Genomic DNA, 13,544 nt, shown 5'->3' on the forward strand with positions numbered 1-13,544 from the left:
AGCAGGAGAATAATCCTATCTTTATCTTTCATTTTCGACTTAATCCGTGGTGCTGTTGACTGTCCGGTGCTTCTTGAGAGGATTTTCTTTAATACTCCGGCCAGAGCTTTGCACATTGTGAATAAATGTAAAGCAAAGCACATCATAAATACTCATATCATCGATCAGACCACCATATTTACCAGATCTGGCCCCGTCTGACTTTTATCCTTTCCCAAAACTGAAATTACCCATTTTGAAACTTTTTCCTTTAAGAAATTAAATTTCCTAGTAGGTTGAAGGCCACAAAGAAAAGAGGTAGATACTTTTTTTGAAAACAATTAAGAAACAGCTTAAGGCAAGTACAGTTTTTTTATGATTGAATGCAAATTTTGTTTGTTATTAAAAAATAATAACTAAATAAATAGTTGGCGCGTACACTTCTGTTAGATTTTAGGCCGGGCTCCTTCTCCTATTTGTGGCGTGCGTCTTGATGTTGTTCTACAAATAGAGGTACCGAACGCCAAGTTGTGTTTTTAAGAGGAGCTTTTTCATGACAGAAATCCATTTTTTGATGCGCATGCACGAAGATTCGAACCTACGCACTCTTGAATGCTAGTCACGTAAGAACCCATTCGGCTACGGCGGCCGCCTTTATTATTAAGGGGTTAGGGATAGTCAGAGGCCCGAAAAAATGATGATTTTCAATCATTTTTTTTTTGACGTGATAACGTCTTATAATTCGATATAGCCGGCTGCACGCACCAAAAAATGCGTCGTTATCTTGCTCATGTGTCGTTAACTTGCTTGAACTGCTAGCGAGAGCGCGGAACGAACGACAAAGAGTACAATCGGCCCCCGCGTTCGGCAACGTTCGACATCTGGCTCTGTCCTACTTGAGTGAGCATATATATGTATGTACAGTACTATCTCGATAATCCGGACACGCGGTAGTCCGGTCACATCTATAATCCGGACAACTGCTAAATTCGGACAGTTTAACATTTTTTACTCTATAATCCGGACATTTTTCAAATTTGCTTCGCAATATGTACATACATACATATGTATTTTAATTTTTAGTTTGCTTTGTGAGTTTTTCGTAAAATAGCGGTACTTTAACAACAATATATGTATGCGAAATGCAACAGCATAAATCCCGCGTTGTGTTTATTCTTTAGTGACAAACTGAATTGAGTGGACATTATTATTATGAAAATAATAATATAGAAGAAGCTGATTCTGATTGAACCATAGTTGAAGCGGTAAATACTATAAGTAGCGGTGAAGCAAAAAATATTTTTTCCAAGGCTATACAATGGGCAGAACTAATTGACGCTTCGGCTATGGATATTTTAGTTTTAAGACTGCAGATAAAATGTTGCTGGCGAACTCGCAGCAGACCAAAATTAATAATTTTTTTGAAATAGTACATACTGAATAAAAAAAATTTTTGATTATGTACAGATGTACATATTATTATGTAAGTATGATTGTACTGTATTTAATAAAACTATTTATGTACATACATATATCTGAATTGCGTTATGTTCATTTCAAAAAAACAACGTTTAGTTGAAAAAAAAAATCATCTATAATCCGGGCACCCCCATAATCCGGACGACCCCTAACATTAAGGGTGTCCGGATTATCGAGATAGTACTGTATATGCGCATATGTAGGTATATAAATTCACATACTTGTATTTGCATATGCCTTCTTCCTGTGTGCATGGTAAGGAACCATTTCTCTGTTGAGAATAAGATGATGCACAGTGTGACTTTTTTCACTTTTAGGATGCCAAAATTAATAACAGCCAAACCAATGGAGCAATTCATTTCAAATTTTGCAGTGTGGTTGCAGATATCTAAGTCTGATTTGAGAATAAAATTGCCCACATATAAGGTAAAATTTCACATAATAATATTTTCTACTTTAAAAGCATTTTCCAGTGCCAATTTAAATACAAATTGTTTAGATTTCTTAACTTTAGCTTAGAGGCTTATGACTAATATTTAAAAGATTTCATTCAGCCCCTGGATACCTTTTTATACTACATTATACTACTCAATGAAGGAGATAATCACAAATTGTTTCAATGATAAATATGTCACTAATCTTTATTTTATTATTGTAATAGTAAGCCAATAAACAGTTTCTAAAGATTAAACATAAATAAAAAAAAATAATAAAACATAAACACTTATTCGAAAGCAATTATTCATAATACTTCTTCCTGGGCCAGCAATGCAATTACATCTTGAGGCAAAGTCCCGCGCTTGGTTTTCGATAGCTTACGTAAGCTGCTGCAGTACTTCTTTTTGTGCGTTACACAACCTTTTTATACTATGATCAATAAGCGCTTGCAACTCAATTTCGGTATACGTTTCGGTTACTGTGATTTTTTCTGTGTAACATAAAGCTTTGGACTTTTTTATGCAGTTATACGACGGATATAATTTGAGATTTATTTCTGCTGTATGCTGTCTATGCATATTATAGTCATGTGTTGAATCATTTGCATCTATTATCAGCGCAAGTGCTTGGTCTGGCGATAAACTTTTGTTGCGCTTTTTCGAAAGTCGAGATTTTTTCAACACAGTACCTCTTGACGGTGAAGACAAACACAGCTCTTTAAATAATATTGCGTAATTTCTCTTACCGTTTGATCTAAGTCCCATTTCTGCCGCCATTAACACTTGTTCGCTATTTGATACTGCTAAAAGACTCTTTGCTTTTCTTTTCTTTGTGCGAAGAGAAGAATCGGAAAACGCCACATGTGGTCTACCTACATTGGATCTAATAGAGGATGAAGTTGATGGCCCAACATCAAGACGGTATTTTCCAAAGTCTTCACTCTTGGAAAACCAACTATAATAACGGGCTAGAACACGGGCCTTAACTCGGCAAGACCCCTCCCACTTTGAAGAAAATTGGTAACACAGTTTTTTTATACGCTCTCCTAGCTTTTTAGTATCCACGTCTCTTCCGATCACCTCAAAAATTTTCTCTAACACCGCATCACGACGCGTTTCTTTTGAGCTCGTCAGCCAAATTTCAAAAAGTTCTTTCCGAGGAATCGCCATGAAAATTTCTTTTAAAGCTGTGGTAGCAAATTGTAGCAAAATTTTATTCCAGTATCTCAAACACAGAATCCTAAAGGTCGTTTCGCTGTTAAAGAATGGACGGAACTCGATTGACCAATATAAGTTTTTCTCAGTAAAATATCAAAAATAATATTAAGCTATGGCTGTTTTAGTGATATTTTACTGAGCGGATTTGTAACGATAGTAAAAACTTTATAATCCTCTTACTTACCCCTGAAGTACAAAATTTTTGAAATTTAATCAGCAAATACTCAATTTTATGAAATTGATACTTATTCGTATTATATCTTTTGACAAACTTCACAGCGATGTTCGGATAATAAATCAAAATTATTCAATTGATGCACCGGCTTGTGTTTGTAAACGGTTATCTTTCTTAAAACTATTGTTTTGATAAATTTTGAGTACACTGTCGTAAAATTTGGTCATTTTTACACAACATACCGAAAGAAAATCATTTTCGCAGAACTTTTTTTTTTTAATTTTGGCATCCTAAAACGATAAAAAGTCACAGTGTGCGATGATGGGAAAAGTAGGAAATGAAAGGGAGTGTTTCGAGTGTAAAGTGTCTTGAAAAAATCAAATCGATGATGGTGCCTCTTAGTGTTGTTGACTTATTAACGTCTGATGCACAATCGAAATTGAACATATCTTTGATTTGATAAATTTTTCGTAACTTTTCACGTTTGTGTAAATGTAACTTGATCAATTCCATTGCGATTCCATTTACCTCCTTCTTTATATCCATACAAAATATCTACCAAACAAATAGAATTAAAACTTTCTTTCAAAAAAACATAGTTTTGAGAAAAACGCATTTAAAGTTTTGCTATCGATTCCGGAGCGGCCGAGCGCCCTTCGTTAATTGTTGAATAACTCGAAAAGTATTTGTCGGATTCACTTCAAATTTTCACACAATATTTTTATATTTTTAAGATATTCTACTTTAAGAAAATGCAAAACAAAAATCAAATTTTTTGAAAATTCTGACTACCCCTAACCAATAAATTGCATACGTAACTGATGTGACATAATTTTTAGAATCATTTCATAATTATAACACTATTTTATTACTATTCTAGGTTATGTTACTCTTATATATTGCGCACGTACTTGTACACGCCATGTGGAAATGGAAAATCGATCCTGACAACTCATCGATTCCATATTTGACTGCTCTTGGCGATTTGATCGGCTCGACTTTATTAGCGATCGCGTTCTTCTTCCTACTTTCGATAAATCAAGAATACGGTGCTGATCTAAATCAACTAAATGCATCGAACTGAATAAATGAGCCCCTCGAGAAAAATAAACGGAAAGCGAAAGCGAAACGTGTGAGGCTTCTAATAAATAAATTAAAAACAAAAACACAAATATAAAAAAGGCTTTAAAGAGTTACAAAAAAAACAGTAAGAAAACAGAACAACGCTGAGTGAAGTAAAAATTATGAAAGCGAAGGCGTGGTAGGCCACCACCAAAACACACTAACCAACCAACCAACCAACCTTCAGTACGTACCTAAAGAGCATTAAATTATTTTTTTAAGCCATAAATATTAATATTAAAAATATATAATAATACTGTAATAAAATGAAAGCATTAAAAATCGATAATTATGCTATGCTATATGTAAAAAGTTATTTAAAAATATTTATTTTAAAACGAAATGCTAAATTATGCGAGCATAAACAGGAAACAAAACGATAAAAACGAAAGGGGTACAAAATTAAACAAATTGTATGTGCGACTATTTGTAATAAGTGTAATAAAATATGTAGATAAGAAATCGATTAATAAATAAAGGCAAAAACCAATAGCAAGGCATGTACAATAAAGATCGAGTTGTGTACGAATTTGTGTTTTATAAAAATTTCAAAACCAACTTCTTAATTGTTCTGGTATTCAAAGCGTAACTACTAAAACGCCTCAAAAGTAATATACACAAATACTTAGTATTAAATTGAAGCCATGCGTATACATACATAAAATTAAATAAATACATATGTATATGTAAAGTAATACAAAATGCAATTAGGAACTCGTTTCCCCCGGTAACGATAATGATTGAATACAATAATATTGTTAATGATGAATGCGAAAAAAGCAAATACTAAAACCGAAATTAAAAATAGTCATACAAAATATTTAAATAATCTATAAATACATAATGCATCATAGCTACATATAACTGAAAAAAAAAATAAATTTTCGAATGATTTGTTAGCTGTATTGATTTCGATTAATTAAAAAAAAAAATAAAAACAAAAAACAATAAGTATTTAGTTCATTACACCTTGTTGAAATGCAAAATCACAAAATAGCGTAAATAAAGTAAATTGAAGGGAGAGCAACTCAACTATTATAAATTTATGGATAAATAAAAATACAAAAACATTTCACTTAAAAGGACAGCATAATACAAAAGCCTTAATTTATATGCCTTTAAGTATTTTTGCCTTGCAATTGCGTTTTTTTTTAATGTTAGTTCAATAGTTTTTCCCTTTTAAATTCACATTGCCCCGAGCCATCGTTAACCATTGCTTGCTGTGAAACTTTCGCTTCCCTCTATTCCCACTTATTGATTAAAAATATTTCTAAGTTGTAATTTCATAATTTTGATGTAGAAAAATATAACAAATTTTAATTAGGCGATCTTAACTTAATTTCACTATCTGCGAGATTTAGTTTTTATAATTCTGTACCAGTTTTATTTATACATATACGTACACACATACATATATACTTTTAATGCTCATTTAAGAATTTATGCCAATAACGCTAAAAATCATTTTTTTTTCTTAATTCTGCAATTAAATCCTTAAAATAATTAAATAAACTAGTGAACGAAAAGTTGGCAAAAGAAAGATGTAATGTTTTAGAAATGTTTTCACAGTGTGAAATTTACTTAAATATTTATTTGTTTTTTAAAGTTTCATTGTCATTCTTAACACTAACCGCACCGGTGTATCACGTATACCTATTCTTACCGCAACCGGTCCTTTGACCGGTTATGAAATAATTGTTTTTTCAAAACAAACTTTTTTTAATTTTTTCTAATACATAAATCAAACACAAAAAAAAGCAAATTGCTAAATTTGATAATATATGAATTTATATAAAGTTAAATTAACCAAGGAACAAATAGTCAGTTTATATTTATAAATTCAATTTCGTAATCGGTCATATGACCGGGCGCGGTACGGATAGTGTTAATATCAAAATTTCGCTCTAATGCTCCCATACATGTACGAATTCCTATATGTATGTATGTAAATGTGTATGTGGTTATATTAAAGCGTTAACCTTAGGCACTTAGTATTTTAATTTAATTATTTCGTATTGGTTATTTATTAGTTTGTACTACAGATTAGCACGTTGTATGTGAAGCGTGTGCGAGCGATTTAGAGACGTTTTTGCGGGAAATGTGATCGATATTAATTAATTATATAGTATATGTATATTATGTATTTAAAATTGTAATTATGTATTATTGAGTAATTATTTTAATTTATATATGTATAATATTATAAGTTATGCGAAAACAATAAAACTATAAATGTAAAAACAATAATTTAAATTGCGAAATAAATTAAAGTGCAAAACATTTTAAAAGGATTGTGTGTGATTTTCTTATAACGAATCGAATAGCCAGAAAAGCATGGAATACCGGAACTCGATCTATACGGTAAGCGTAGCATGATTAAGACATTTTTATTATTTTATTTTGTTTTTACAAGTTCTTGATGCATAAAAATGTCTTTGACGCCATCTTTTTAAAGAGTTTGTGCGTTGGAAGTTACATCACTAGCTGACTTTCAGTAAAAGCTTGGTGACATTCGATTCAGTGGAAGCGAAGTTATTGCGTCTAAAGTGTTAGTATGTTTGTGTCATCGGTACAAAAATAAGTTTCGAACAAAGATAATCCGAAATCATCGATTAGTTTCGAACAAAGTGCTCATATCAAATTTTGTTTTAAAATCTGTAAATCTGTTTCCGGAGCATTTGAAGTGATGAAAAAAGGTTATGGCGATGATTGTTTATCTCGTGCCAGAGTTTCATGTTTCAGAGATGGTTATGAGGACATAAATGACAATAAACATACGGGTCGCCTAAAATTAGCAATCGCCGAAAACTCCATCGAAATTGTTCGTAAATTTATCAAAGATGAACCGAAATCATCATTGAAATTCATGGAATCAGAGTTGAATATCTCCGAAACATCGATTTATCGCATTTTAACTGATCATTTGGGCTTACGAAAGCTCTGTGCACGTTTCATTCCGCACCAGTTAACTGAGGACCAAAAATTTCTCAGAACTCAACATTCGAAAGACCTCATTAAAGAGACGAGAAAAGACGAGAACTTCCTTTACAACATTGTAACTGGTGATGAAAAGTGGTGTTTCCAACATGAACCTGAAACTAAGCGTCAAAGTGCCGAATGGAAGGCTCCAAACGAACCACCACCCAAAACATCGCGTTTGGAGAAGTCAAAAATCAAACTCCAAGGAAATTATTCACAAAGAGTTCGTGGCAGTGGGCCAAACCGTCAATGCAGCTTTTTATCTTGGCGTTTTGTTGCATCGCATTCGTCGAATTCGCCCTGAATACCGCGAAGGAGGAAGCTGGCGTTTATTGCATGATAATGCACCATCTCACCGATTCACTCTGGTGACTGATTTTTTGACAGTTTAACCATCAATCACTCACCGTATTCGCCTGATATGGCTCCCAGTTACTTCTACCTATTCGGAAAATTACATTTGGTCATGAATGGAAAACGTTTTGCGACCGTAGAGACCGTCCGAGCGGCTTATACCGACATTCTAAAGGACATTTTGGTCAATGACCTGAAACACTCTTTCGAAAAGCTTTTAGATCGCGCAAAACAGTGTATCGAGGCCAGAGGGGACTATTTCGAATAAATAAACTCGAAGTTATCAGAACAAAACTCTTCTCGTTTCTATTTTAGCTCAGTCTTGTTTATTTTGGACTTCACCTTGTATATATTCGTTTGTGGAAAAAGAAATCCATTATTTTCTCGGTAGATGGCTGTAGTGATCAATATCTCGTAAAATATCGATCAAACAATTTGAAGTTTATGCTCGTTGTCAAGGCGACATTTCATACTAAAAAAATTATTTTTTTGTCGTTTTTTGTCGATACATTTTACAGTGTAGTCAGACTTTTAAAAGAAATTGGATCATCATCATTTTTTGGGCCTCTGACGGGCCCCTAACCTCATAAAGGCAAAAAGGGCGAAAATGCAAGCCAGGCCGCTGAAATGAATTTATTTGTGGGTGCTTGGCCGCGGACCTCCCATTTGTGGTGTGCGTCTTGATATTGTTCCACAAATGGAGGGACCTGCAGTTTTAAACCGACTTCGAACGGCAGACGGCTGTTTTAACATTGAAAATAATTAAGCGCCGGAAAATATACAAAAGCGACACAACATAAAAATCATCATGCAAGTAAAGGTTGCTCAATTTAGAGGTATCGGATTTTGAATTGAAATAGAACAACGAAAACTCAAATTGATTGGGCAATCTTTCTTATTTTTGTGTAAAACTATTCATGGAATTTATTTTGTAGTGATAATCACTTTCAAATGTTGGCAGCAACTGCACCGTAACTCGGCCATCCGTAAACACCAATTTTGAATAACTCGCTGTAAGACTTCGGTCAGTATCTGGTGAATAACTTAAGTAATGTTGGCTTGCAATGTCTCACTCGAAGCTGGTTTATCCACAAAGCATTTAGACTTATAACCCCACAAATATAAGGTTGTCAAAAAAGTCTTGCGGTATTTTTATTGAATTTTCAATTGTTCATAAAATTGGTTATAATAATGCGATTTAAGTGAAATATACTCCGTTTTGTTCGATGACGAGTTCCCAACGAGATGCCAACTTCATAATGCCCCTCTTATAGAAGCTCGCTTCCCTATTGTCAAAAAACTCGGAGAGCCAATTTTCACAGGACTCTCTTGTGGACAACTTCCGACTACCAAGCTCGTTCGCCATGGACAGGAATAGGTGGTAATCACTTGGTGCGAGATCCGGACTATACGGTGGATGCAAAAGAACCTCCCATCCGAGCTCCCGGAGCTTCTGGCGCATCACCAAAGATGTGTGTGGCCTGGCGTTGTCCTGATGGAAGACAATTCGGCCTCTGTTGATCAAAGATGGCCTCTTCTGCATGAGTGCTGCATTCAAGCGGTCCAGTTGTTGGCAGTGCAGGTCCGAATTGAGCGTTTGGCCATAGGGGAGCAGCTCATAGTGGATGATTCCCTGCCAATCCCACCAAACACACAGAAGAACCTTCCTGGCCGTCAATCCAGGCTTGGCCACCGTCTGGGCAGCTTCACCGCTTTTCGACCACGACCGTTTGCGCTTCACGTTGTCGTAAGTGACCCACTTTTTATCCCCAGTCACCATCCGCTTCAAAAACGGGTCGATTTTGTTGCGATTCAGAAGCGATTCGCATGCATCCATACGGGCAAAAATGTTGTTTTGCGTCAAGTCGTGTGGCACCCATACATCGAGCTTCTTTTTGAATCCAAGCTTCTTCAAATGGTTTATAACGGTTTGATGACTCATGCCCAGCTCTTGACCGATGCTACGGCTGCTACTATGCCGGTCTCTTTCGATCAATTCAGCGATTTTATCGCAATTTTTGACGACAGGTCTTCCGGACCGTGGCGCATCTTCGATCACCTCTGCACCAGAACGAAAACGTTGAAACCATCGTTGTGCGGTGGAAATGGAAACTGTATCGAGTCCATAAACTGCACAAATTTTATTGGCAGCATGAGATGCATTTTTGCCTTTATCGTAGTAGTACTGTAAAATATGCCGTATTTTCTCTTTATTTTGCTCCATGTTTGCGACGCTATAACTCACGAACGACTAAAAGCAAACAACAAATAATCAAACACGTGTTAGCACGTGAAAAGAGCTTTCCAAAAAGCTCTAGCGTGAACCGATGCGACGAATACAACTAGAACTACGCGCTTGCAAAGACAAGCTTGCGGAAATACCGCAAGACTTTTTTGACAACCTTATATATTCTGCCAAAAAAATATCGAGCATTGTTCATTTAAAAAGCTCGCGTTACATATTAGTCTACATTTTTCTTGCTGGAATGTTGGTCAACTCTCCTCTATAGATTCACAGAGTTTGAGCCTGATCTATCAATTAGTTTGTTTTTGGCATTTAATTATATCAGTCAACCGCAGGTGTGATCTGCGACTTTCGCTATGGATAAAAAAGAGGTTGTCTGTAAAGTCGGTTTACTGACGATAGTTTAACGTGATAACGTCATAAGAAAATACTAATTGAATGGTTGCATTTTTCAAAAGAAAATTGTAATTTTATTTGTTTGATAGATATTTGGTATGGATATAGAGAATGAGTTAACATTAACATAACATAATATACTTTAACATAACATAACATAACATAACATAACATAACATAACATAACATAACATAACATAACATAACATAACATAACATAACATAACATAACATAACATAACATAACATAACATAACATAACATAACATAACATAACATAACATAACATAACATAACATAACATAACATAACATAACATAACATAACATAACATAACATAACATAACATAACATAACATAACATAACATAACATAACATAACATAACATAACATAACATAACATAACATAACATAACATAACATAACATAACATAACATAACATAACATAACATAACATAACATAACATAACATAACATAACATAACATAACATAACATAACATAACATAACATAACATAACATAACATAACATAACATAACATAACATAACATAACATAACATAACATAACATAACATAACATAACATAACATAACATAACATGACATAACATAACATAACATAACATAACCTAACATAACATAACATAACATAACATAACATAACATAACATAACATAACATAACATGCTGTTCAAGCAAGGTAACGACGCATGAGCAAGATAACGACGCATTTTTTGGTGCGTTCAGCCGGCTACATAGAATTATAAGACGTTATCACGTCAAAAAATAATAATAACATTAAAACAACAGGTATTATTAACAAACTTGGTTTCATTTTAAATTCTTCAAGTAAATCAAATTAATAATAATCAATAAGAAGGCATTGCAAATACAAATACGTGAATTTATATTATATATGTACATATGCGTATATACATACACATATACGCTCACTTAAGTAGGAGAGAGCAAGATGTCGAACGTTGCCGTTCGTTTGCTTTGTTTGCTTTGTCGTTCGTTCCGCGCTTTCGCTTGCAGTTTATTCAAGGTAACGGCAATGAGCAAGGTAACGACACATGAGCAAGGTAACGGCAATGAGCAAGGTAACGACACATGAGCAAGGTAACGGCAATGAGCAAGGTAACACTAATGAGCAAGGTAACGACACATTTTTTCGTGCGTGCAGCCTGTTAAATCGAATTATAAGACGTTATCACGTCAAAATGTCGAACAAAGAATTTGTCTTAAATTTTGTGTTTTGAACGGGATTTTGAGTGCCGAATCGTTGAAAATGTTGCAGAAAACCTATAGCGAGTGTGCTTTATCAAAAACACGGGTCTACGAGTGGTATAAAGCTTTTGCAGAGGGTCGAGAAGTCGTGCAAGATTCGCCCCGATCTGGTCGCCAATCAACGTCTTCAACGGATGAAAACGTCGACAAAGTCAAGGAAATGGTGGCGGAAAACATTATTTAGTGTGTTTACACCATCAATTGGGCATGAGATGCGTGGCTGCTCGACTCGTTGCAAGAGACTTGAATTTCTTTCGAAAAATTCATCGGAAGAAGGTGGCTGAAGACATGCTTGAGAGCAAGTGAATTCGGACCCAACGTGTATCCAGCGCATCACAACAGGTGATGAGACGTGGGTAGATGAGTTTGACATGCAAACCAGTCAACAGGTGGTTGAATGGCGCTAGCCTTATGAGCCGAAACCTAAAAAACCATGTCTAGGTCGGTCAAAAGTGAAAGTCATGCTACTCGATTTCTTTGATTATCATGGTGTTGTGCACTCGGAATTCATTTCAATTGATTCTACGGTGAATAAAGAATATTGTTTGGAAGTTATACGACGTTTGAGAGAGAATGTGTGTGGGAAACGACCCAATTTGTGGAAAGGAAACTCATGGATCTTGCACTATGACAACGCACCGTCTCACAAGTTTCATATTCTGAACACTTTTTTGTACGAAAGCTCAACAAATATTATCGAACAACCACCGTATTCACCGGATTCAACCACCTGTGACTTTTTTCTCCCAACAACTCAAATTCCTACTCCGCGGTCGTCGTTTGAGTCGATAGAGGCCATTAAGTAGAATTCACTGAAGGAGCTGAAGAATATCTCTTGAAACGCATTTAAAAGGTGCTTTGATAACTGGAATAATCCGTGGCATCTGTTTATTGCTTCGAATGGAGCCTATTTTGAAGGAGACATAATAAATTTTGATGATTAAACAATTACTAATATTTTGCGTTTTATTGAACAATTCCCAGGAAATATGGGCCAATGATTCCTCCGGGTCAGAAGGCCGCACCAAACGGTTATTTTCAATGGATGTAATGTCTGTTCTTGAATGGTTTGCTCTTCAGCCCAAATACGGAAATTGTGCTTATTGACGTAGCCATTAATCTTTATGTAATATAGGGAGAGCTCCTGGAACATTTGTAGGTATCTTAGGGGCATTCAACAACAGTCCAAGGATACTATACTGAATAGCATAGTAGCACTAAGTATAGGGTTATTCACATGTGGATCAAAAATCTATTAGGTTGCAGAAGAATAAGAGCAGAGTGGAAGGAAACGAGGTTAATCAGAGTAGTGAACAGGGGTTCCTCTTAAGTTGGCGCGCTATCACCACTCCAACGGCTACTAGTAGTTAATGGGATACTAAAGAAATTTGATGGGAAAGCCCCAAGCTAATGACATGGGTGGATGACATTGCCATAGTAGTAACGGGAAAATGCCTTACCACCAAGAATGATGGAGAAACAGATTGCGCCCTCCCAACTCACCAAGAGCCTATAATAAAACAAGAATAAGGAAGGGAAATAAACAAGAATAAGGAAGGGGGATTACTTGTTTGTGAAGAAGAAGAGTAGACGAAAACAATGGAAACAACCAAACTCAAGAAATTATATGCATACACATATACTTTCTTGCCACGGCATGGCAATGGACATCGCTCAATAAACCGGATGTATATATAGTCAATATCAGAGAGTCAATATAGACTTGAACTGAATAATTTTATTTATTTCGATTTTTTTGCAAACAATTGTTTCGAGTTGCTTATTGATATTTTTATTAATTTGAAATTCAATAATATCACCCTGCTTTTTTCTGAATGCAACCATGCGCTAGGTAAATGCAGTGTTG

The 13,544-nt window shown here is 35.0% G+C and overlaps 1 protein-coding gene across 2 annotated transcripts in view; it reads left to right on the plus strand.

Annotated features, from left to right (window-relative positions):
- Positions 1–6,698, plus strand: part of LOC129237095 (solute carrier family 41 member 2) — a 127,069-nt gene extending 120,371 nt beyond the window's left edge. For both annotated transcript variants that reach the window (XM_054871515.1, XM_054871514.1), the window contains exon 9: positions 4,169–6,698. In XM_054871515.1, the coding sequence (XP_054727490.1) occupies positions 4,169–4,372 (204 nt within the window). In that variant the 3' untranslated portion in view covers positions 4,373–6,698. The remainder of the gene's footprint in view (positions 1–4,168) is intronic.
- Positions 6,699–13,544: the final 6,846 nt, after the last annotated feature.

The sequence above is a fragment of the Anastrepha obliqua genome, chromosome 2 (genome assembly GCF_027943255.1).
Source record: "Anastrepha obliqua isolate idAnaObli1 chromosome 2, idAnaObli1_1.0, whole genome shotgun sequence".
NCBI classification, from domain to species: Eukaryota; Metazoa; Arthropoda; class Insecta; order Diptera; family Tephritidae; genus Anastrepha; species Anastrepha obliqua.